The sequence below is a fragment of the Microtus ochrogaster genome, linkage group LG8 (assembly GCF_000317375.1).
Source record: "Microtus ochrogaster isolate Prairie Vole_2 linkage group LG8, MicOch1.0, whole genome shotgun sequence".
Taxonomy (NCBI): Eukaryota; Metazoa; Chordata; class Mammalia; order Rodentia; family Cricetidae; genus Microtus; species Microtus ochrogaster.
The window spans coordinates 15250135-15276365 of NC_022033.1; the positions used below are offsets into that span (position 1 = coordinate 15250135).

General features: G+C 50.9%; 1 protein-coding gene across 10 annotated transcripts in view; it reads right to left on the reverse strand.

Annotated features, from left to right (window-relative positions):
* The window catches only part of Tox2 (TOX high mobility group box family member 2), a 117631-nt gene that overhangs the window by 74080 nt on the left and 17320 nt on the right, over nt 1-26231 (reverse strand). For 2 of the 10 annotated variants that reach the window (XM_005362971.3, XM_026787188.1), the window contains exon 1: nt 19616-19750. The exons of 3 other annotated variants lie outside the window; for them this stretch is intronic. In XM_005362971.3, coding sequence (XP_005363028.1) covers nt 19616-19735 — 120 coding nt within the window. In that variant the 5' untranslated portion in view covers nt 19736-19750. Of the gene's footprint in view, nt 1-19615; nt 19751-19886; nt 20030-20138; nt 20160-26231 lie in introns of those variants that run through there. 5 more of the 10 variants (XM_026787182.1, XM_026787181.1, XM_026787186.1 and 2 more) reach the window with 5 other exon arrangements.

Below are 26231 nucleotides of genomic sequence, written 5' to 3' on the forward strand. Positions count from 1 at the left end.
GGACAGGGGAATAGACAGGTGAATGATGGTTGACGGATGGATAGGTGGGTAGAGGAATTATGGGTAGAGAAGTGTAGGATGGAGGATACATGGATGACAGATGACGGACAGTATAAATTCTCACTGTCTAATGGAAATATAGTACAAGGTAGAAATATGAGCCACATGAGTAATTTACATTTTTCTAGTAGCCGCGATGTAAGAACAGGGGAAACTCATTTTCATAATGTATTCTATTTATCCCAGTATGTTTATAATGTGATTTCAACATTCAATTAACATTAACCTATTAATTGTTGATCAGATGGCTCATCAGTGAAGTGGGGGAATGAAAGGATTGCCTGTTCATTCACTGATCCTTGGGTGATGGATGGATGGCTAGATGGGGTTGGGATTTATGGATGGGATGGTTGAGTCAAAAGGGAGTGGTGGACCTCCACTCCGGCCCCAGGGGCCCTAGGTGGCTGGGAGATACCCAAGCACGCACCCCGACAAGCACCGCTACGATGAACAAATACGCAATGGGGAGATGGGAAAGATAGCGTTACATGGCAGAGATAGGAGAGAAAGAGAAGCAGAGTGGTTCCTGTGCCATGGAGAGAGGTGAACCTGGAGACGCGTGAGAAACAGGCTGAGAGAGGAGCCTTCACAGCCCCCTGCACAGCCCCCTGAGGCCATGGTCATATCCAGGCCTGGGCTACTGCAAAGGGTCTGGGTCTGGGGTCCTACCGTAGCCAGAGTCTGTGCTGATGTCTGTAACCCGTGTTACCACCAAAGGCCATGCAGATGTCTGTGGTCTGGGCTGCCATCTGAGGATATGTTGATGTTCTGTCCTCAAGCTGAGCCGGCCCCACCCTCACTGGCTGCAGGAGAGTTGACCCCACCCCTCTCTCGCCTGAGCACTCTGGAAAGCTGGTCCCACCCCTCACTGACCTGCAGCATCAGCAGTGACACGGGCACAGGAGAGCTGCCCCACTCTGTGGTGTGGGTATGGGAGAGCTGGCCTCACCCCTTTGGGGTAGGAAGGCCCAGCAGAGCCCAGATCCAGGGCCTTGAGTTGGCCCACCCCAACATCTACCCCATCTGTGAGCTGCTAGAGAAAGAAGGGGCTGGTCCTACAGAAGCACGGCCTCAGGATCTCCATGACTCTGGGCAACCCCATTACATCCAAGAGGACTTTTGGTGAGGGTCCGGTATCAATGGTGTAACAGAAGCCAGAGGCCTTGAACCAGGCCAGTGACTCATTGCAATGAACATTCACAGGTAAAGCTACTTGGTGGAAGGGTCCGCTGCACGACACCCCGCAGTTTCCAAAGCCACCTCGAGGAACAAATGTGTGATGGAGACGAGGGAAAGACAGAGGAGCGCGTGGTACATGCACGGCGGAACTGGAGACGCAATGGCTGAGACTCCTATGAGAGAAGGCGGAGGTAGATAGAGGAGCAGGTCACTGCCCGGAGGGGTTGCCAAGCCTTCTTCGATTTCTTTCTGAGAAAACGGTTGGAATGGCAGAGAAGACAGACAAATGGGGGGGTGGGAGTCTGGGAAGCATGGAGGGGTGAGTGGGTGCCTGGGAGAAGCAGGCTAAACTGCATGAGTGAATTAGCAGAGGGCTGGTGAGTCTGGTGTGTCCTCCCCACTCTGTACCTTCCCTGAACAGGAAGACTGTGCTCACCGCTGCAGTACGCCACCACCCCTCGGTAACTCATCTTTAGCTAAGTCACCCCAAATTCCAATTGGCAGTTTCTCCCTGGCCGCTTTCCCATTTGGTTCATGACCACTTCCAAGAAGGCACCTCCACCACTGACATCATGGGCACGGACTGATTCTTTCCCCAGCAGTCTCTAATCATAACAGATGTCACCGGCACCCAGGCCTAGCTCAAGGTCCCTGGGTGACTCTGAACTTCTACCTACACACACGTCCCCAGTCTGACCACCCACGAGAGCTTTCTGCTCTGGCATCGTTTGTCAGTCTCTTCGTTCCTCAGACAAGCCCTGCTTGGTCTCTATACAAGTCTTGAGCCTTGTAACACACTATCCTAGATGCTGTTGTCCTAGACACTACTGGCCTGGGTGCTGTGAGGGCCTCTGCTGTCTGACTCCTTGCTTCTACCTCACTGCAAGCCCACAACACTCTTCTCCACGTCTCTGCTCCCTGAATCCCAACTCTCTCTGAGTTCTGTTTCTTTGAAGGGGATCTGTCTATGCACTCCACCCTAGAGTCTAGCACTACAACTCCACACTTCTGAGTCCAGCCCGAAAGCCTCTGTCCCAGGAAGGTCAGCTTTGGGCTGTGAAAGCTTTGGTGACAGCAGGGATGTTGGAATCTGGGCGCTGCTGCCTCTGGATGCCAGCTGGGTGGCCTTGGACTTCATCTTTCTTGCTCTCATTGCTCTTACCTATAAAACAGCGATGAGGGGTTGAGGAGGTCCGTGCGATTGTAAGGACCAGGGGTCAGATCCATAGAGCCAGGGTAAACGCCATACATGCTGAGATGGCAAGGAGGCCCACCTGTAACTCCAGTGTTTGGAAGGTGCAGCCAGGGCGCTTCCAGAGAAAGCTGACTAGCGAGACGGCCCAAATCAGTGAGCGCTGGGTTCAAGAGACCCTGACTCAAATAATAAAAATGGAAAACAATGGAGGAAGACTCCATATGCACACATATGTATGGGCCTGTGCACCCGCACAAACATATGTGCCCACACGAATTTGAGCATGTATGAACACATGCACACACTTTTTTTTAAAAGCTATTATTCCTATCTCGTGACAATTATGATATCTTTTATCAGACATCCGATAGCAATCAGATACCAATGGCAGTTGATGTCTGCAATACAGTAACGCAGTGTTTTAAAATGTTAATTATGTCTAACAGTTGCTTAATGACTTATCTAACTTTGTAATTATAAGCTCACACATATCCCTTTATCGGTCCCAATCCTCTCATCTCACTGATGACCTTGTCTCCTGTGTCACTGAAAAGCTGAGGCCATCAGGCACATCCCTGACTCCCCCAACCTGCCCGGCTTGCTTACATCCCACCCGTTCTGGTTTTCTTTCCTTCTACTCGGAGAAGCGCAGCGCTTCCCGTCCAGCTCACGGTCGGTCCCTTCTCTTTGACCCCGCACTCCTAGGACTGCCCTCCCCCTACTCTTGGTCCTGGTCTAAGATCTGATTTAAGTGCTTGCCTGCTGTGTTCAAACAGCGCGCTAGATACCAGGTAGGTTCTGGTGATCAGACATGGCCCCGACTTAAGGCGCCAGTCCAGTGGATAAGCGATGGCTCGTCACCTCCTGCCTTTCCCCTGGCTTTGCAGATGACAGACCAGCTGGCTTCAGTCCAACTCTAAGCCACACCAGATGCCCACGACCCAGTTGACAGCCCATCTTGACCCGCCAGGGGCAGCTTTGGATTGACTGGTCTCTGAGAGCCAAACAGCCAATAACAGTCCTACTTCAGCAGCCTCAGGGACACAACTGGGTCACGGTGCCAGCCCAAACACGTCCTCTTCCTGACTATTTCGTCTAGGCTTCCATGCTTCCCCAAACCATGCAAATACCAGCCTCAGCTTGACTTGTAGCTCCAAAGTCAAGGCAGTGAGCATAACGTCTCATTGCACACCTAAGCAATGGTGTGTTCTTAGACGCCTGTAACAGGACTAGGTTAGCAGAGGAAGAAAAGCAGGAAGGAAGGCTTTTCAGTAGAAGTGCTGAGGTAGGGGTCATGCGTAGGAACTGACAAGACAAAGAGGAGGAACATGACATCCAGGTTGTTGTGAGCGTGTGCTAATGACCACGTTCCCAGACCCAGAGCTACGCCTGGGTATCTCATTAGAATCCCCTAGAAATTTCAAGGTTGCCCCACTGTAAAGATGAACAAGGTGAGATTCAGGGTAGTTGCGAGCTTGCCTTGAGCCAGCAAAGACTTTTAAATCTGGCCTTGATCCTGCGTACCAAAGCAGCAGCTGTGAAGAAACAGCTGATCCCCCGCTCTGCACAGAGACACAGGTCAAAGATGAAGGATGCACAGCTCTCTCTGCTCAACCAGTCACGGGGCACCAGACAATGTGCCTGCGGTGATCTGAAGAGAAATAATCAAAGCGGCTTGCTGCTCCTGCCAGGCCTGATGCAGCCTGTGACAACGCTTGGTCGGTCTGCTCAGACGAGGCTGAGCGCAAGAGACAGTGACAGAGTGTGGCCGCTGTGATCTGGGCTCTGCTGAGAGCGTGGAGAGCCTGGTTTCACACGGAAATCTCAGGAGACACACACTTTGAGAAAGGCCTTTGCAGATGGAGGAGAATTGGCCTAACTAAGGGAACCCTCAGACTTGAGCAAACCCAGGCCCACCACCACATGGAGAAGTGCAATTACAGCTCATCCAGACACAGCTGCCAGGCTGTCAGGGTTCAAACGCTGGGCAGGCCACATTCTTCACCCGCATGTCATGTTTACTTTTAGCCTATGACTCAGTCTTGCCTTCCTTGTCTGAAAAATGGGTATGGCCACCACTGAGATGAAGCAAGTCAAATCGCGAGGAGTGCTGGGAACCTTTTCTTACAGGTCAGAGAAAGCTATCGGCCACCTCTAGCTAAACAGCTTGGTTGAATTCTGTAGAGGGGCCTCCATTCCAGTCCTGAGGTCTTAAGTATGTCTGCCTATAGCATACAACCTGACATAAAACATGTAAGAAAGCAAATGACCAAATGGATGCAATTCTGAAGTCTCCCAAGTTTATCAAAAAACAATTAATACCAATAAAAAAAACATGTAAGAAAGTCGGGCTATCGGGTGATTTTTTTTTTCCTACATGATAACTTGTTTTGCTTCTTAAATACAACTGTTGATTTCCCTCCAATGACATCAGCCTCCTGACTGATGCCTCTGCTCTGCTGTGCACAATTCTGGGTGTTTGTTCTTAATGGTACCCACGTTGGAAATCCAACACTCCGACTGAGGCCCAGAGAGGTTAGGGGTTTCACTTATGATCACACAGCCTTGATACCCAGGCTGAGTCATATGTCTAGGCTGTGCAGAACCCCCAAAAGCTCACTTTCTTCGGTGGTATAGCCACTGGTAAGTTCCCACATTCCTGTAAGTGACCCTAATTAAACTCATCAGCTCACCAGAAGGGGGGAAAAGAATGGAAGCAGAGAAGAAAGAGGACGGGGGTTGCAAGTACGAAAAGAGGAAATAAAAGAGTAACGGGGAGCGAACACTGTCAAATACGTCATTGTGAAAATGTCATGTTAGAACTCATTAAGTATCCCTAATTTATACTAATTAAAAAAAACTCAAAAATAAAAGTCACACTGGTTTCCCACCTCAATTTCATGCAAGCTGTGTGACCAAAGCAGGTGACCTCATCACCCTCTGCTTTGAGTTTTCTTGGTTTATGAGGGGAGGCAAAGTCTTGGCCATAGCCTGGGAACAAGGGTCTGGGGATGGCCTTGTAGGCAAGCCCACAGCCCCAGGCCACTGGGGGACCCTTTTTCCCACTGCCCACAGAAGTGGTAGCATTTGTTCTGCCAATAAAACCATCAAGAGATAGTGTGATGGAAATGGTACCATGGCCGCCAGGTGCCGGGCTCCTCTGGAAGGTGGACCGCACCTCCACCTCCCACCTGACTGCTCACCAGCCTCCTAGAAATGTGTTTTGTCAACACCGAAGCGTTTGAGTACCAAACGCACATCGGATCTCAAAGGCACTAGGAGAGAAAGAATGTCCGATACTCTGTCAATATTGTCATATTGATTACAAATAGAAATGATCCTTTAGCTGATCTGGGTCAACCAGAAGACACAATAAGTTAATTTTGCCTATCTCTTTTTACTTCCTTTGCATGTGGCTACAAGGATATTCAAAACCATATTATGTGGTTTGTCTCACATTTGATGTGTTTCTGTTTTCCCAGCATTGGTGGTCGGAACCCAGGGTTTCCCACATACTGCCCAGATGCTTTGTCACTAAGTTACAACCCAGCTCCATTTGCACTTTTTTCTACTTGACCATGCCCATCCACCATCTGCCCCAGACCCAGAGCTCTGGACAGTGGAGACTCAGTATCAGCAGTAACTGAATCCAGTTCTCTGTCAATATGGGGAAACAGAGGCTCATCGAGAGAGAGTTGCAAAAGATAAGAGGCTGACAGAGTCACTCATTCATTCAACAAATGTCTTACGTCTTACGATGCGCTCTGAGTTCTAGGATGCAGCAGAAAACAGAGCCAAGAACCGTGCTGCAATCCAGGGCTCTGCCTTGCCGCCATTTTACAGGATGGGGTGAGTCTGGCCTGGCCAGGTCATCCTGGGGCCAGAGCAGGAGACCGAGCAGAGGCTCCTTTCTCCCACAGTTGGCTCTGTGACAGATCTCTTGGCCTGCAGGTGGGTGCTCCAGTTCTAACCCAGAGAAGCCCCCTCCACCAATACCACTGGTGGGTCCGAGCGTAGCACCTTCTTCAGCTGCAGCTGCCCAACGGGCATAGCATGGTGGCCTGGTGCTGCCTCTCGTACCTCGCAGATCGAGTACATTACCGCAGATTTATGGCAAAAATTATCCTCTCTCTCAGCTCCATTTAAAGCCATTTGGAGCTCGCTCCCGTCCCCGATTATAAATCTAATTGCACATTCCGAACAGACAAGCGCTCATTAAGCTTTAATTATGCACATGTTGTTTTCAACAAACATTTTCATTTGGCCGCTGCGAGGGGGAATGGTGCCAAGGGGGCTGCAGGCTTGGCTGCGGCTGCAGGGGGCCAGGGTTGGGAAGTAGGTCAGGGTGTGGTCAGAGGCGGTTGCCCAAGGGGCAGGGCTGGGAACCCATCAGACTGGGCCTAGGACCTGGTGATCTTCCACCTGGCTCCTCCGTGGGAGTCCTAACATATGTGTGCTCAGCTGCTCCCAGCCGGATCTGTATGTCTCCCCGGTCTAGCCTAAGCTATGCCAGGGGGCCTCTCTGAGAATGGGGAGAAGGGAAGCTAGGAACCCCCAACCCTCACAGTGCAGTTGGTACCCTTGATCGTCATCCCTGCCCCTTCACTCCAGACCCCATATCACCGCTTTCAGCCAAATCACCCTCCACTGAGGAAGGCTCCAAGTTTTTGTTGTTTCTTGGTTTCTAGACAGGGTCTTGCGATGTAGCCCATGCTGGCCTTGAACTCACAGCAATCCTTCTGCCTCGACATTCCAGGTGCTGGGATTTTAGACATTTACTGCCCACTAAATGTCCGTTAAGAGGCAACATCCCTGAAGTAGTCCTCAAAGCCCTTGACCATCTCCCTGCCAGCCCAACCACCCAGCCTGGGCTCACACTACAAACCAACACGTCCGTGGCTCTCTTCTGCAATAGGGCTGCTCAGGCTCCTGCCAGCACCAAGCTGGCTGCATCCTGGGATTGTATCGCTGCAGCAAGTCTCTTCCCATCTCTTCCTACACATCTGGTCCCTAGGCAGCTTCTCCACTATCCCATCCAGAAGCCACACCTAAGCCAGACTGACTTGCCCCACCCCCAACGTCCCACATGCTGGGAACCTTTTTAAGGTAAGATATCCGGTGACTTCCTCCAAGGAAAAAAGCAACTCGGTAGCTTGCTGAGTGACTATAGACAAGTCTTCTACTCTCTCCGTATCTTTATATGTGTCTGGAAAGACTAAACAAACCCTGTGGGTCACTCTGTGGGCCCTTAAGTGTGTGCTTGCTCAATAGCCAAGTTCCTCCTTCTATCTGGAGTGCTGAGGGATGGAGGAGACCTGTCCTGGCAGGACCGCCATCAGGCAGAGGTGCCTAAGCGGTACACACTCAGACCCTGGAGGTCAGGGTGACAAGGACCCCAAAGCCCCTCCAAGATGTTTATGTCACATAAAAGTGAATGAAGTAAGCATAGATTTTCACCTAGAAGCCAGAGTTCCCTCAGCATCTAGGTGGCTCCCTGGAAACAGACTCTGAGGATGAGAAGCTATAGGTGGAAGCTCTCTGGGGTGCGCGGCAGGGAAGCCAGGAAGGAGGAGCCGCAGTGGGGCATATGCAGCCTGTCCCAAGAGGACTAAGGAGCCAAGATGGTCCTAAGGAGATGTCCCAGGTCAGAGAGCCAAAAGCTGTGTTCAGGAATAGGCCTGCCTTTAGCTCTAGGCTTCCTCCTTCACCCGAAACCATCGCCACGGTGATGCCAGACTGGAAGGTACCAGGAGCATGTAAGATGAGTGTCTGAGTCCTACAGAACTGGATGGATCCTATGCCCACGTTAAGTAACTTGCATAACAATACCATAGAGCCTGCTGCATTGACGTGCCCACATTAACTCACTGGATCCTCTGAAACCCATAAGATAAGTTACCATAAGGATCCAGGCTTCCATTCTACAGGAAAGGGATGAAGAGCTCCAAGGGATGAGGTGAAGCAGCTTGCTCAAGACCACACAGCTAAGAAATAGGAGATACATGGTTTGAACTCAGAGAAACCAGGCTCCCGTGACCAAGGTAAGTCCCTTCTGAGCTCTTGCCCTGTCCTTCCCTGGAGACGGGCTGTGGTTAGCGGCTTAGAGCCCCAGGCTGCCAAGAACTGCCAATATTTGTGCCTGACAATGATCTATCTTGTGTGCGGTTGGGAACCAGTCCCAGAACAGATCCGTGCCAGAGACAATTAACTAAAAGCCGCAAGAGCCCTGTTGTAGGGTGGGACACTGTGGTGATGGGGGGCGGGGGTGGGGGTGGGGCTGAGACAATGAGCGGCAGATGATCTGCAAGATATTTTCTGCCCAGTGCTGCAAAACAAGCCCCTCAATCATTCCACAAAGAGCTGGCATTGTTGGATGGGAAATATGTCAATGACAGTGCTCAGTGTTGGATCGCAGGGTGGTTTTAAAAAGAGAGAGAGTCCTTTGAAATTGTAATTCGACCTAGAAAGGCTTTTCTAGGTCACCTGAACCTGCCACTTGTGCGTCTAACCCCGAAGTCAACAAAGACAAAATGCCAGGATCCCTTCCCGCTATCCAGCACCAACAGAGGAGCACGTGTTTGTAAACACCGTTGGTAGATATTTAAAGTGCTGTGTTACAATCTGTCTTTGGACTGCCTGCGCGTGGAGAGGGTACCGGCTGCATCTCCGAAAGTCTGTAGACTTGGGTTCAAGTTCAGCCTCTGCACTTGACTGCTGTGTAGTTATGAGCGAGGATTTTGGCTCTCTGAATCTCAGATTCCTCCCCTGTAAAACAAGACTGGAAGCAGGTGTGGCTGCTTACTGCTGCAAATAGCTTTGGGAAGCCTGAGGCCAGAGAATTCTGAGTTCAAGGTCAGCCAACACTACTTAGTGAGGAAACAAAATGGGGCCACATACCTGACAGTGAGCAGCATTACACAATGCCTTAGAGAGGCTAGCTTCCTCCTTTCATGTGGGCAACTTTCCAGGCCGAGGGCCACCCCTGGGTTCTTGACTACTGAACCCTTATGCTCCAGATCTTGGCTCTCTCCTGGAGCCTAAGGAAGCAGTGGGGGTGGGGGGCTGTCTTAACAGGCTTTTTCCCCTCAGAAAGCAGAGATGTAAACTACTGTCTACAGCACAGCCCATATCTAGGAGTTACTCTAAACTTTCTTCTCAACTGTGCTGCCCAGTTCAGGAGAAATCATGAGGTGTCCAGGCCTTCAAACTTCTTCAACTTCAAATACTTCAAACTTCCCTGCGTTCTGCTAGGACAACCAGGGGCAAGGCTGGTAGATGGCCCCTCAGTTCTTGGCAATATCATATCAGGAGTTACTAACATCACAGTGTTGGATCCCCTGAGTCTGTGTGTGCCTCCAGAACATGTTAGATACTGCCCCATTCCTATCAGAGCTCAAAGGCCTTTCCCAAGCCTTGAACTGAGCATTTATGATGTTGTAAGCCAGGTGTGGCTCTAAGGCGGCACCTGAAATACAGCCAGATCTCCAGGGAAGCCCAGGGCTCTCAGGACATCCTGGCCTTTAGAAGCAAGAAGCACTATGAAGGGGACTGGCCATACAAATGCGAGTGACAGACATCTGTCATATAGAGACAGAGTGATTCATAGGTAGACCGCTTGGGGGTGGAGTGAGAAAGCTGGTGTGTGTGTGTGTGTGTGTGTGTGTGTGTGTGTGTGTGTGTGTGTGCGCGCACACACTAAGGGATGGTGACTGTCTCCCAGTCACTGAGGTGGTTTCCAGTGCAGAATGGGAGAGATGGGACCAACAAGCACCGAAGAGAAAGATGAGGAAAGCTTGCATCACTGTTCACAGAGCAGGGGCAGGGAGCTCGCTTTGGTGAGAGGGTGAGACACTCTGCAGAGCAGCTGGCAAAGCAAGGTGGCAGTGACAGAAAATGAGAACATGCGTGGATCCAATGCCATTTTCTGACCTCTGCAGGCACCAGCACGCGTGTGATGCGCATATGTTCATATAGGTGTTATCTTATACACATAAAATAAATAAGTCTTAATTAAAAATTAAACACGTATGTGTGCGTGCACATATGTGTGTGCATGCATGCGTGTTGGGGGTGGATGTTAATGGTGGTCTCTTCCTTAATAGCTTTCTACCTTAACTTTTGAGACAGGGACTTTCACTGAAGCCATGGCTCCGCGAGGTAGCCAGCAAGCCTCAGGGACCCATGTCTCAGGCTCCTCAGTGCTGGGCCAACAGGTGTGTACCAACACATCTAATTTCTTTGTAAACAAGGGTGCTAGTGATCTGAACTCAGGTCCTCGTGACTGCGGGGCAAGAACTTACGCACTGTGTCAACTGAACCATCTCCCCAGACCCAAAATAAGGACTTTACAGCAACAAAACAGAGGAGCAAACTGAGAAAGTTAGCCCAAGGAGGTGAGGAAACAGCATCCCTCTGTGCTAGGATCCATGAGACAGTCTTCACACAACAATCCCATTTGACCCTGTGACACCCTTGGGGGGGAGGGGATGGGAACATGACATTCTACGGAGGAGAAAGGTAGTGGAATATCACCCGCAGGCTGCGGGGTCACACAACAGGACTGTGGCAAAGCCAACACATAACTCCGCCAAAAGTCACGCTCATAACAACTCCTTTATTTAGTCTTTCCTTTTGGAAGCAAAGAGATAAAGACCAATTATTTAATAAACCCAAGACATCGGGCTTGTCCTGTTTGGGAACGTTAAGTAGATAACCACAGCAAGCCACCAACCTCAAGCACGGCAGAAGGGGTAAGAGTTAAGTACACAAAGCCACGTTGGAGGGGGACAGTCAGAGGAGAGAACACTGTGTTTATCAGATCCGCAGAGGCGCGGCAACTTCCTCAGCCCTTGAAGCAACCACGGAGGAAGAGATTGACATGTTCAAATATCCACGCACTAATATCTTCTGTGGAAGGAAACGCAATAAAACTGAAATGAAAAGGACATCAGACTAAGAAAATATCAGCACCGACGACGAGACGGTTAATATATACGATGTAGAAATGGCTCCGTCAACTTCGACAGAAAGCAAGATGCTGCTAGACAAAAAGACATGAGATTCAAACAGGAAAGTCGCCGAGAGGCAACATTCCAAGAAATGAATGCAAGGGGGGAGCGTGTGCTTGTTTAAGTGGCAATGGAGAAATGCACATGGACCAAGCCAGCAATTGTGGAACTAGCATATTTTACAACACACACAAATGTCTTTAGGTGACAAGGGAAAGTACCCAAGACCCTTGCCTATATCTGAAGCCATTCCCTCCTCCCACTGCCTAACTGCTTCAAGGACACCCCAGTATCTATGAGGTACAGAGAAATCTTTGTCCTCCTGAAGCTTAGGATCCAATGGTGGGGTCAGAAGCAGGAGTTCAAATCAGAGTGAGTGGCAGGCTTGCTGGAGCCTTGACAGGGTCCATGCTGGAAGCAGAGTGGGCAAGGTGAAGGGGATGAGGACATAAGATGAGAAGGGGGGGGTTGGGGATGAGCCATCCCCAGGCCTGGGAGCTGGAAAGACAGAAGAGCCCACTCAAGATTGGGAGTGGTAGTGGCAGGAGGGTGGAAGGGACATGGGGACAGAAAAGCAGAAGGAAAGGAGCAACTGGGCTACAAGTAGGGAATGGACATAGTGGGCCAGAATTTGAGCCATGGTTGAAAGAGCAGCTGCAAATGGTCCTGGGGAAGAGATGAGTCTGCCCATGAATGAGCAGAAACAGCTGTGCTCCGAGGGTGGGGCTAGGAGAAGATTCTGTCTGGTGTGCACACAGAAGAAACCCTGGATACTACACCAGTAAGCAGGGGCTGGCGGGATGGCTCAATTGCTCCATAAAGTGCTTGCAAGCATAGGGACCTGCATCTGATCCCCAGGACCCACATAAAAAGCTGGGCATGGCAGCACATGCCTGTAATCCCAGTTCTGGGGTGATGAATATGGGCAGATCTCTGGAGCTCCCTGGCCAGCCTTGCCAAACTGGTGCCAGTTCTGTCTGTGAGAGACCCTGTCTCAAAAGAGAAGATGGGAAGCATTTGAAGAGGACACCTGAAGTCTGGACCACTGATTAACCACACATATATATGCACACACTCGTACACACGTGTGTGCGCGCACACACACACACACACACACACGTGCGCGCTCGCCTACTACCACCACCACTACTACCATCACCACCAGCAACTGTAGCAGTAGCAAACGGAACAGCAGAACCATGCCTCTGAAGGAGAAGCACACACTGATGGCCAGAACAGGAAGTCTGCAGCCAGAATAAAAGCAGCACAGCCCCAGGATTTTGCAGAGCTGGTGCTGAGAGGCTCAGGGGTGAATGAAGCAGGGCAAAGGCCCCACTCAGGGGACAGAAAGGGGGTGACTCATGCTGGTGGCAACCCCTAATTTCCTTTCCTTGGTCACAACTTCCTTTTTATTTCTTTTTCTGACAATTCAAAAGAAAAGGATATTTTCCTTTTAAATCCACAGCAGTAAGGGTTACATGTGTGGGCTCTTCCTGCCCTGGGGTTTAACCTCTGCCCTGAACCAGCAGAACCCAACTTAGCCCCAGGGGACAGAGAGGATGTGGGGCTACTGGGAAACTGAGAACAAAGTGTGAGGTTCCAGGCACCGTGGGGCTGGAGGGAGCAAGACTCGGAGCTCCTTACCAGCCAGAACCCATGCTATTCCAGAATTCAGAATCCTCTTGGTTGGCTTCCAGAAGAGCAAGAGCAAGACAGTGACACACGAAGCCAAATGCATTTGCATTCGCAAATCGGGAGGTGAGTATTTACACAAGCGGGGCTGTATTACATGTGCAGAGCCATGCTGCAGCCAGGCCAGGTTTGAGGGCCAAAGGAGCTGGCCGTATATTTACAAAACGAGGTTTGATCACAGAGGCCTATTGCTCCCTCTGCCCATCAGAGGCTTCCGATAAAGAAGTTTTTGAGTTGAACCAAGTACCATTATCTCTGCATTTGTCCCTTGCCGCTTCCAGCCCCTCCTTGCTAGGGGACCATCTGCCTGATCGTTCACTGTACAGCTGGGGACTGAAATTCAGAAAACCTGCTCACAGTCTCTAAGCGACTGGCCTGGGCTCTGAACATGATCTGGCTGCCAGCTTGCCCCATACCCTCCTGTGTTCAGCCCCAAGAGGCTGAAGTATCAGGCAGAGCAGGGGACACAGAACCCCGTGAGAGCACAGAGGTGGGCATGCTCTGTCGGAGTTGATGGAGCTGCCCAGACAAACCACTGTAAACTGACTAGTGCAAAACCACACGGGCTGGTGGGGGCTCCGATGTGGAGTGCTTGCCTAGTGGTACATGGCTTGGGCTCTATCCCCAGCAAAACCACAAACGGACCAAAGCCAAACAAATAGTGACAACAACACACAAGTTATCTTCTCATAGCTCTGGAAGCCGGAAGTCCCAAGCTCATCTTTCAAGCTTCAAACCATGTCAGGGAAGGCAGCTCCAGAGGGTCCAGAGGGAAATGCATTTCTCGCACCCCCAGCTTTTGGTGGCCACCTGCATCCCTTGGCCTGTGACTCCCTTCTTCACCTTCAAAGCACAAGGCCCACCGCTTGTCTCCTGGCTTCATCTCCCGCCTCAGACTCCCCTGCTCTGCATCTCTCTCAGGAGCTACCTAGAATGACTGGGCCACCAGGAAAGCCAGGACAATCCCCACAACTTATGGTCTTTATCTTTATTATATCTGCAAAGCCTGTTTTGTGCCATGAGGTGACAGGATTCAGAGATCAGGACACGGATGTATCAAGGGTATACACTTTCAGCCAACACTGGGTAAGTTCCCTCAGGCTGTGCGTTAACTGTGCCTCTGCCCAGAGACAGCCAGGAAGGATGCTCCCACCATGGTAGATTTGACCATAGTGCTTCGGTGTCTTTCATTCCTCTCTGTTCAACATTGGGATCCTAGGTCTAGGTTCCCCCTTATGATGGTGCTGGCTTAGACCAATGGACTAGGAGCAGAAACAAATGGTCTCTACTTATGGAAGTGCAGAACGGCAAACATAGGAACTCCAGGCTGGCTCTGCAGGAGTCATAGGACTCTAGAGGGAGACAAAACTGACCTTCACCCTGAGTGACTCCATGGGGCAGAGCCCGACACCTACTTCTCTGCTAACTGCCATGGAGCATGTGGGAGGCACAAAAATATACCATACTACTCACTGAGATGAAGAAGGAGTGGGAGGGGTAAAAGAGAGTAATGGGGGTGAATATAATATTAAAAATAAATTATCCGCCGGGCGGTGGTGGCGCACGCCTTTAATCCCAGCACTCTGGAGGCAGAGGCAGGCGGATCTCTATGAGTTCGAGGGCAGCCTGGTCTACAGAGAGAGTTCCAGGACAGGAACCAAAAGCTACGGAGAAACCCTGTCTCGAAAAATCCAATAAATAAATAAATAAATAGAAATAAATTATCCTTGTGATAAATGACTGAGTTTTGGGAGCTGCTTGTTACTGAGGCATAGCCCAGCCTAATACATTCTGAGTGAACAGCCTCTTACTGACCTGCTACTACAAAGGAAAGACTTCACAGAACTGATACAAAATCCTGCAAATTAATCAAGATCAGAAGAATCATTACTCACTGAACAGGCAAGGAAACTGAAATGCAGAGGCAGAGGCGGTGGCCACACAGCTGAGAAGTGAGAGAGCTGGGTCTAGCCAGAGGAGTGTGGTCCCAAAGCCAAACACATGAGCCAGGCACAGTGATACTTCTGTGATCCCAGCACACAGAGAGCTGAGGCAGGAGAATGGAGAGTTTGAAGTCAACCTGGACTCCATAGCAAGATCCTCTCTCAAAAGCCAATGAACAAAGTCAAACTCCTAACAACTTTAAAAATCAACTCTTGCAAGGTATAATATGGGATTCCAGAACCCGGTCTGGACCCAGACATCTATCACTTCAGGGTCAGCAGGGACTTGTGCTCAAAGCTAATAAAATCCTGATGCCCGAGTCCTAAAGCCCCTGAAAACATACCAAACCCAGCTTGGCCTCTTCCGGTGTCCCTGATGGTTCTTCATACCCACGTGTGTCCATGAACTGAAAGAATATTTATTGAGTATCTGGTTGGTGCCAGACCCTGCTATAGGCATCTAGGTAGCAGTGGGGCTCACTGTCCTGAGCTGAAGAAGCCATCAATATTCAGAAACAAGTGGCTCACACAGCACCTTGGAAGGCTGAACACACATGGAAGGGAGGCAGTGAGCAGGTGAGGAGAACATGTAAGCCAGCCAAACTGGACTTTTAGGACGAAGTTCAGAAAGATGGACAGTGGGGGGAAGGGAGAGCAGCCAAGATGGCGCAGCCTTGGAGCCTCCATGCTTCATCCAGGCCTTCATGTGGAGTGTGCAGATGTCACCGTGGTCAGCAAGGGGACGTCAGGGTAGGCAGAGCAGGCCGGGAAAGGGAGCAGAGGCCAGAAAGAGGATGGGAGGCAAAGCACGCCCACAGACAATATTGCGATCGCCCTCCCCAGAGAGGAAGCCAACAGCTGTCCACAGGCTTATCTGATGCTGTGGTTGAGGGAGCAGCAAGGGCAGGCGCGAGGGCCGCTTCACAGCACCTCTGAGCAACCTCATCCCCTGGAGGCAGCTGGCATCCGCTGGGCCTGTGGCTTCCTCTGTGGCTTCCGCATCACAGGGTGCCCTGGTGGCTGCTATTTTTGCCCCCGTTTAGAGCCCTGTGGCACATTCTTCTGTGTGGGGCCACCGAGGGCTAATGTGCCTAACCTCTCTTCAAGTTTTCTCTGCTTGGAGTTGATGGAAGAGGCCATTTAAATGTTCCAAGTGTCCCAGGGGAATAATTACACCCGGCAAGGAAAAGGGATGTGTGATACATGCCATCTTGTTGGTTCTCATGACACTGCACACTCAGAGAGGTTAGGCCACACAGCCACATCAACCACAGACTGAGGATTCTGAAGGGGTCTGTCTATGGGGCCTGACTTACTACTGCAGGGCATTCTTCCCCACATCACATAGGCCTATGTGAGTTCGTCCCAAGGGGAAATGCCCAACAGGTAAGAAAATAAAGGTGCATAGTCCATGGGTGAGATCCTTGGGGGGACCACAACATGCACAGAGACAATCAGGGGGGCCTTTGGCAAAGCCTTAATATCCTGACCCGCTCTGCAGATTAGTGGAGGTTGGGGATCTAACGGAAACCTAACGGAAACACAGGAGCCTGAAGATTTAAGAAGTAGGAGACAGGGCAGCCTGGCTGAGGAAGGAGCTTTAGCAACCTTCAGACAAGATCCTAGAGGAAGCAGGAACCCCTGAGTGTGGAAGTGGATGATCCCTAGGCAGGCAGCGGAGGCTTCAAGATGAACACAGTGGTGTGGAGGAGCAGCCTGCTGTTTCCAAGAGTTCACGGCAGGGACGGACACATTAAAGCAGTTCACTGAGCTGGCTGCAGGGAGGGCAGATTCTAATGGGAAAGTTAAGGACAGGAGGCTCCCGAAGTCACCCAGGTGGCAGATGATGGAGCTTTGAAGGGACAGCCAGCATCATGGATGGATTAGCTACAACAAGGTGGAAGAGAGGTCAGATTGCATCCAGGTCAGTTTCCAGTGGGCAGTAAGGGTCACTAAGAGGGGTGGGATAAAGGGCATGGCAGGGGTGAATCAAGAGAGGGCTGCCCCCAGCCTCGGCTCCTCCAGGATGAGCCCTGCAGGGTGTCGGTGCTCAGCCCATGCTCACATCCTTCATGGGCCATGAATGGCCTTGGAGCCTCAATAGCTCTTCAGATGTAGGGAAGTGACATGGACTTCCTAGCCAGCAAAATACCCTTCCCCCCCCCTCATAATTGCTGCTCTGGTGATGTCATTGGTGTGGTAGTCCCCTCGAAAATGACCCCCAGAGTCCAAGAGAGGCAGGAATCCACCCACCTGTGACTATTTTTCAGGCCCCTGTCGGGTCACAGGGCAGCCGCAGCTGGGTCTGAGCTGCCCCCTCCAATGGCGCCCGCCTCAGTACCTGATCTCAGCAATGATAGGCTGGGCTGGTTCCTTTAGAAGGCAGTTGAGAAGGGCATGGAGTACCCTGTGGGCCTCAGACAGGAAGTTAATCTCCAGCAGGAAGCCCACTCTAACCATGCCCCTCACACCAGTGACCACCAGCACGGGAGAACAGGAGCCGTTGGTGGGACCAGCTGGAATTATTTCTCTGAGGAGCTTGCCAGGGAAGATACAATGGCCGGACTTCATGCTCCTTCCTTCTTCATAGGAGCCTTCAGTGGGAGTCTGTCACATGTCAGTCTGCGGTAGACACTGAGCCTCACCCAAAGCTCCCTGGGTCCCCTTCCCTAGGAAGGGGTGACATCTTTATTCATGAAGCACAGCACTAGGCTCTGCGTTTCTTGTCCCTTGTCCTCTTAACCTGTCGTTCTGTAGGACTGGAGAGGTAAAGTGACCTATCTGAGGTCACACAGCGATCCCATGGAAAGGAGACCTGCTCCAAGCCAGTTTCCGTTCCTGGCAAGAAGTTCTCACCTTCTAAGCCACTCCCTGTATCCAGCCCAGACCCCTAGCACACAGGTGACAATCAGCAGCTGGTGACTGTCTGTCCCTGGAAGACTTAAACACCAGTTTACCTACAAGTCTTCAGGAAACTGTAAGAAGTGTTCAGCTAAGGGTCAATTCTGGTTCCAGGAACAGCAAGTCCCATAGTGCCTTCCCTTCCCCATAGGGGAAGCCATGGGGGTGATCAGAGCCCCACCCAGAACACAGTGCCTCCCACTCTAGACACATGGGGAGGCTCTGTGGACACACATGCTTGCACCAGACCACGTGTCCCACCAAGTGTCCGACCTCCTCCCCAGCTGAGCTGTTCTGGGCCATCCATCCCTTCAACATGGATGGAGGTCCTTCTAGCTGCTAGCCTAAGTATGAGTGATGTATGTATGATTGTGTGTACACACACATATGTGTACACACCATCACAGAGAAGGTGCCAGCGCCCACTTTGCAGGTATGAACACCGAGACTCAGGCAGCTTGAAGAGCCCATGCTATGTCACAGACTACTCAGGGTGAAGTTAGGATTTGAATGTGGTCACTAACCCAGGCCATATTGCTTGACAGGCACCCATAGCTATTCCTGCCCTGGTCCGCAGACTGCGAGACCTTCCCTGGACAATTTGTTGTGACTCTATGGGGACCAGGAAGGATGCTCTCAGGAGGCCTGAGGGATGCTGGTTCCTGGTCTCTCTATGCTCCCCTGATGTTCCACACGAGGAGACATGGGCCTGAGCTGTCAGCTGGGATGACACACGCATGAAACCAGATCCCCAACAATGGCTGTGGGAAATGAGAGTGCCAGAGGATCAGGCCTTCTGCTCTAGGTATAGCACTGTTAACAGCAATGAGTCGTGGCTCCCCCTCCTCCCCCCGCTCCCCCCTCCCAACTAGGCCTCCTCCCTAGGGACTGCTGGGAAATGCCACTGACAGGATCCTCTTTCACCTGCTACATTGTGCGTCTGCCCCTGGGGCCGTGACTATGCTCCTTCCCTTGTCACTGCTTCTGTCTCCAAAAGGGTGGCCATGGAGAGGCCAGCTGGTGGTTTCCTGTATCCTTACTTGACAAGAGGAAAAGCGGCCTTTAGTAAATAAGGGGAGAATTTTGATTGCTTCTCCAGTCTCCCAAATCTGATTCCTGGTACCATCTATAGCTGCACCACACCCCTTTCTCAGAAGACCCCCTCCCACCCTCCAGCCCAGGGTCTTCTAGGTCCTTACATCTTATGGGCTGTCACCATCTCTGCTCTCACAGCTTCCTGTCTAAGTGAGCAAGACCCCGCCCCAATCTACTCCCACCCCCCACAAGCACCTACCTCCGGTGAGGCCTGCTATATGTGAGTTGAACACAAGATGAATGAATACATCAATATATGTATGAATACATGAAGAAACGCATGAAGGAATGAATGCTTCCTGAGTACCCTGGGCATCCAGACTGATGGCTAATCCTATTCAGCAGAGCCAATGCACGCAGATTTCTTATCAGAGAGGAAGAACCATCGCCAGGCCCTTGGACCCTGCATAGCATCCTCGCTGCAGAACGTGGCAGGCACCAGTTCCTGCCTGGCCCCACCCAGGATCCAGCATCACCCATCTTGGCCCTACAGAGCCAGCCTGAGCACCTCCACCCCTGAAGCAGCGGATAGCGCTGCTTACCTTCAGCAGAGACGCACCTGCAATGCACCAGTGTCTTGAGAAGAGCCTGAGCCTCATTCCACAGAAGCCCAGGCAGCGAGAGAACGCGCCTGCGACAGCCTCTGTGAGATGCTGCTGCATAATCAGCAGAGAAAGAGAAAAAAAATGCCAGAAATAGACGCTTTATAAGCCCTCCTGACGACTCTTGGCCCTCTATTGGCTGGAGGCCCGGCACCCCCGCCTCCCCCCATCCCATTCCTACAAGGTGAAACGGAAAAACCTGTTATTTAACCTCTTTGATCCAAATCCATCTTCTATCCCAGTTTGGGCCCACATGTTTGGAGCGCCACGCCAGGGCTCTGGGAGCAGAAGAGAAGGCAGCCCCGCTCTCTGTCACCCCTGGCTTCAGAGGCATGCTGCTTGGGAGAAGTTGCTGCACCCGAAGGCCCTTGAGAAGGCAAATTGGCAGCACCTGTGAAGGTGCGGAATCTGCACACCTTTCATCCAGCAATTAGACTCCTGAGCACCCACGCTGTGGCAATACCTGCAGCCCTCATACAGGCACGCGGGAGAATGTTGCTCATTATGCGAACCGGAGGTGGGATGAGCGTCTGAAGCCCGAGCCGACTGAACACACGAGACACGTCCTTCTATGAACCAGGGTGGATGGGGCTCGTCTGCGGGTGCCAATTCGGAGGAACTGGTCAGAAGAGAAAGTGAAGGGCACGGTCCTGTTTTTACAAAGGATATGAACTCTCTGTGTGTGCATGTACATGTGTGCATGTGTGTTCACGTGTGCGTGGATATTTATGTGTGTGGCATGTGTGCATGCATGCATTGGGGTGGAAGCATGTGCACTTGGAGTCATATTGTCAAGGGCACCAGATCAGGAGGAGGAGTCTCCACTGCTACTTCTGTTATTTTTGTTTTATTGCACAGGCAAAAAACGTTACATACGTAACAAAATACAAACATGGAAATCTCCCTGTTAATCACTCTTGTTAAAGTTAGGCCAAGGGGTCAATGTTACCCATTACAAGGAAATGAGGCTTGAGTATGTATAGACTCCAAGCTTTATGGACTACCTAGTAATCTTATTAGATTTCATGTAAACACAGCTAAATTAGGGTTCCATGAAGAATATGGACTCTAGAAGGAGGGAGCTGGGTTCAAATTCTAGCTCTGCTGGCTGGGACAGCTGACTTCCCTGGGCCTCAGTTTCTCAGTCTATAGAATGGGAAGAGTAATGTTTGCTGGATGCCGTAAACTATGGTCTATGCTGTTACATGGATGGGATGTTTTGGGAACACACCAGAGCAACAGAAACGCGGGTGCTGCCAAAGCTAATAGTGTTCCCAGGCCTGAGAAAGAAGAGCTCTGGGGAATCCCACCAGTCAACACTGGTAACAATGATTGGCTCAGGGACAAACAAGGGCCAGGGCATAGCAAATCCAGGTGATAAAGGGCCAGTGCCCAGAGTGAGCAGGAGGGAGCTGTGGAATGGGGGTGGAAAGGGTCTAGTTCCTGTGACTCTGAGCCTTTCTCCTGCTGTTCCCTCCGCTGGTAACAGTCTTCCCCAGACTTTCCCACCCTTCCAAATCCACTCCAAGAGCTTCCACCCTGAGGGAGCTCCTGTGGGACAATGCTTTTGTACACTGTAAAGATTTGTCACTCATATTGGTTTAATAAAACACTGATTGGCCAGTAGCCACGCAGGAAGTAGAGGTGGGGCAACCAGACTAAGAGAATTCTGGGATGAGAAAAGGCAGAGAGCCAGTCACCAGCAAGATGCAGAGGAAGCAAGATGAGACTGCCTTACTGAGAAAAGGTACCAAGCCACGTGGCTAAATATAGATAAACATTATGGGTTAATTTAAGTTGTAAGAGCTAGTTAATAATAAGCCTGAGCTAACAGACCAACTAGTTTATAATTAATGTAAGTCTCTGTGTGTTTCTTTGGGACTGGGAGGGACAGAAACTCTCATCTCCAGGGAGCCCCTCTGATCTCTCCAGCATGGAGCCATATTCCCACAGCATGCCTCTTTAGTCATGCCTGTTATGTTTCTGTATTTAATGTGTGTCTTCCCCCATGAGATTCTCATCTCCAAGATGCTTGGGACTGTCTTAGTCATCTCTAGATCCAGCTCCTAGATAAGGCCTGATACCTAGTAGGCATTCAAGACAGAGAGCACACAGCCATGGCTCTAAGGTCAAAGCCAAGCACATGGTCCTCATCAGAAGGAAAAGGAAGTGTGAAGTATGATATAAAGACCAATAAAAATTTCAGAGGAGCACTGAAGATGTTAAAGCATATTAAGGCTTAAGGGCACCACAAGAAACTATCTGTCGGGGCTGGAGAGATGGCTCAGTAGTTAAGAGCACTGCCTGCTCTTCCAGAGGACCCAGGTTGGATTCCCAGCACCCCATGGTGGCTCCCAACCATCTGTAACTGTAGTTCCAGGCAATCTTGTGCCCTTTTCTAGCCCCTATGGGCACGGCACACTTATGGTACAGACAATACATGCAGTCAAAAATCCACATCCACATAAAACAAAAATAAAAAAAGAAGATATCAGTGAATATTTACATAAACTTAAGATGACAAAGAACTGTCTGGGGTCAAATTCATGTGGATAAGGGTAGTTATTGTATCACTATTTATAATAACATGGAAATTAGGTACTCCACAGGATGGGTTTTTTTTTGAAGCATGACTTTTCGTACAGTAAAATGCTATGCAGTCAGGGAAAAATAAGCAGCATTTGTTGACGTGGGGAAAGGAGCACATGTATCTTACTGAACATCAGGAAACGTGTTCTTCAGCAACGGGGGACTCTGCTGAATCTGGCGAGTGACATCGCAGATAAAGGGCGGAGGTGAAAATCCTCTCGTCGTCATTCACCATTCACTCAGCCACCCAACACATCTGCTCTCTCTGCCCGCCCGCCCACCGCGCTGTGCAGGGCAGGGTTCCCAGGAGGAGGCAGGTAGTGAACGGGATACTGTCTCCACCCACCAAGGCATCCTTGCTCACATGGGACACCCATAGGTATGAAATCTTGACTGCTCAAACTAAGGCCCTCGGGCTAATCCATGGAGTGAGGGCTTCAGCTGTCATTCAAGATGGGATACAGGGCTCTGGAGACAGCTTAGTTGGTGACATGTTTGCTGAGAAAGCATGAATATGTGAATTCAATCCCTAGAAACCACCTATCCTAGCTGGGCACAGGCCTACATGCTAATAAGCCCACCCACCTCATTGGAGAGGCAAAGACAAGCAGATAATGGACTCATTGGCCAGCCAGATTAGTCTAAGCAGTGAGTTTCAGGCCAACGAGAGACCCTGTCTCAAAAAACCAAGTGGATAACACCTGGGGACAACGCTCAAGTCACCCCCTATGTATGCGTGCACACACACGCTCGCACACTCGGAGGGATTAGAACAAGGAGCAGAATCAGGGTGCACAGGCACTCCTTCACTTACAAAAATACCCGGTAAGCTGAAAATATCCTAAATCGAAACCCTACTGCAGATGCCACCGCTCAGCCAAGGCCACCTTAAACAGGTGCAGGACACTTACGGCACTGTGGCTGAGTGTCTCAGGGAACAGACTGGCTGTTGTCCTCACAGAGATCATTAGGATGGGTCCCTAGCCTCTGGGCACATTTTGGCTTTCACACCATCTTGCTTTGCTTTGCTTTGCTTTGCTTTGGTTTTGGTATTTGTTTGCTTTGAGACAGTCTCACTCTGCAGCCCAGGCTGGCCTCAGACTCACAATTCTCCTTCCTGCCTTCACTTTCCAGGGTTACAGACAGGGGCCACCAATCCGTGCTGCTTTTGCATGATTGCGAACAAGAGAAACCTCAGGTCTCACTGTTAGTCAGGGACAATCTGGTTAGAGAAAGTGGGTGCATTTGAAGAGGCTACAGCAGGTTAACCTGGGATAATCCCGGGAAGTTCTTACAGTCTTCTCCCAGTCCTGAAATCCTCCCCTGACACCCTGTCTCTGGGGAATGGCATCACTCTATGGGGCCAAGGCCAGGATGACTGGACTGGGTTCTTCTGCCCTTGCTGAGAGGCAGGATTCTGGGTATGGTCCCACACACATGCAAAGGTGACAGTGAGCTTCCCAGCCATATTTCCACACCTCGAATATGCCAGCAACAGGGCTGGACAGGGCTGGGATGGGTATCCCCCTACCCCAGTAGGTTAAATACGGGGGCTTCCTTGACAAGGTGAACCTCAGAATGTGAGTTAACCCCACTACAGGCCCACTGCTCTCTGCTTAGCATTGAACACATGGCCAAGGCACCCAGGGCGGGCTGGGGGAGCTGCAGCTGGCACGGATGGGGGAGGGGCCTTGCACCTGGAGGCCCCCAGCATTTTTTTATTTTTTTTGAAATACTTAGTTTTCAGATTGCGGGGCTGCTGGGTGGCTATGGTTCAAAACAGAGACACAGCCGAGAGATGACTCAGCTTCCTGTGGAGGGGCTGTGGCCTGCTGGGAAGACATTTCCATTTCTGCCCTCCTCTCTAAAACCCAAGAGACAGCTCTTGATGTGTGCTCACGGGGAGAAGGAGGTCATTCCCAGAGTAAGGGGCAGGGACCACCACAGCCTGGCTCTGGGGCCAGCTCATCTGGGTTCAAACTTCAGACCCTAGACTTCCTTGTTCAGAAACCTCTCTGGGCCTTCGTTCACTAATGTGAAGACGGGAATAACAGCCCCTTCCTGGGGCTAGTGTGCAAAGGCGTGTACAGGTCTGTAGGTGTTACCTATGGGGAGAGTCTGGTACAAAATAGGAGGTTCATAAACATTACCGCTAAGAATGGCAGCCGCCATACAAGGCTCTCCCTGACACCTGCCCAGCACAGGTGAGGAAACTGAGGCTCAAAGCACATTTGAATTTCTGTCTTCCCTGTGGCAAGGATCCAGCACACAGCCAGGCCACTCGACAGAGATTTCCCATGACCTACCAGGAATCAGTCGTGAGCACACATGGACCCTGCACTGTCTTCGTCTACAAAATAGGGACACAAGGAGACAATTCACAGAAACTTCAGGAAGGGCACTGGGGAGATGGCTCAGTCATTGAACTGTTTACTTTGCAAACAAGAAGATCTGAGTTAGACCACATTCCCCAGAACACACACACACACACACACACACACACACACACACACGAGAAAGATAGACAGAGACAGAAACAGAGACAAAGAGGAAAGAAATTCCATAGAGGGGTAAGGAACCTTCGGCCATGTTCAGCCATGTCTCATGGCTCTTTCCTCTGCTCAGGAATCCAGAGTGGAGCTCTCATGGATCACATCTCACGGAGAGACTCAGGAAAGCCCCTGAAGGTCTAAAGGAAACGCCAAGGCGGAGGACGCAGAGGCAGGGGCGAGTCGAGCAGGAAACAATAGCATCCCAGGGCACCAACACTGAAGCTAATTGAAAAGGAAACCATCAGAGCAGGTGTGCCCACAGTAGCTCAGGCTGCCCAAACCTGTTCCCACCCCTGCTCCCTTGCCTCTGCTGACGCTGCAGCCTTAATAGTAACGAACTAATTTTAAACCCTGTGATTACTAAGGTTGATTTCCATGGAACCTACTTTTCGCTGCACCAAGAACCTCGCAGGAGCAGTAATTGCCAAGTTCCATTTTAGCTCTGTCGCACCCAACTGTCGGTGCTAAGGCAGCTGCTACGTCGCCAGGTAAGCTGGTAATGAAGTCAGCTTCGGGCGTCTCATTTCACAATATTGTGATGTCTCTGTCAGCACCTGTAAGAGCTGAGAAGCTGTGAGCTTCCATTGAACGAATTACATATGGGGGAAGTGACTGAAACCGCTTTGCGCTTCTGGGGCTTTCTGTAGAGCCCAGGCCTGCAGGGATACCGGGATACCGTGGCTGCTGAGTCCCGGATGACTCTCCCCACAAAGCCTATACTCAGGTGCACCGCACACTGCAGGCATCCTGATCATCACCCTTCGTTGGCCCCCTCATCCTTGTCCTGTATCTGGTCCTCCTCACGCTGGTGGGCATCCTCAAAGGACCCTCTTGATTTACCACGCCAATCAGGTTCCTTGCAAAGGAAATAATGAAAAGGGGATCCAACACCCACCGTTCCCATTTAAAAGCATCAATGAATCCCACTGTCCTCAAGGCCAGAGCCCAGATGGAGCCCTAACCACACTCAGCCCCACTGCCCGGCAACTGTCCCAGGGCTCCAGCCCTTTGGAGACCTGGCTTTACTGCCCAGCTAAACAGATTCTCCAGGCTCGTTTCTATTGGCTCCATTGATCCTTTACAAAGACGAAAAGCTCTGTGTATCTGAGCAAAATCCCATTAGTAGAGGGGCTGGGGACATAGTGCAGTCGGTAAAATGTTAAACGTGTGCACGCGTGAAGACATGAGTTCACACCTAGGCACAAGGTGGTGAACGCCTGTAATCTCAGCACTGGTGGTGTGGACACTGGCAGATCCAGAGCAGGGGAGGATCAAGTTATGGCTCAAGCTGAGGACACATCCCTTCTCCTGAGAGCTCACCTCATCAGGGGCCTCCCCCAGAACCCTTGGGGTGGGCGCTGATGTTAGGCATTTCAACCTTTCACACACATACACACACACACACACACACACAC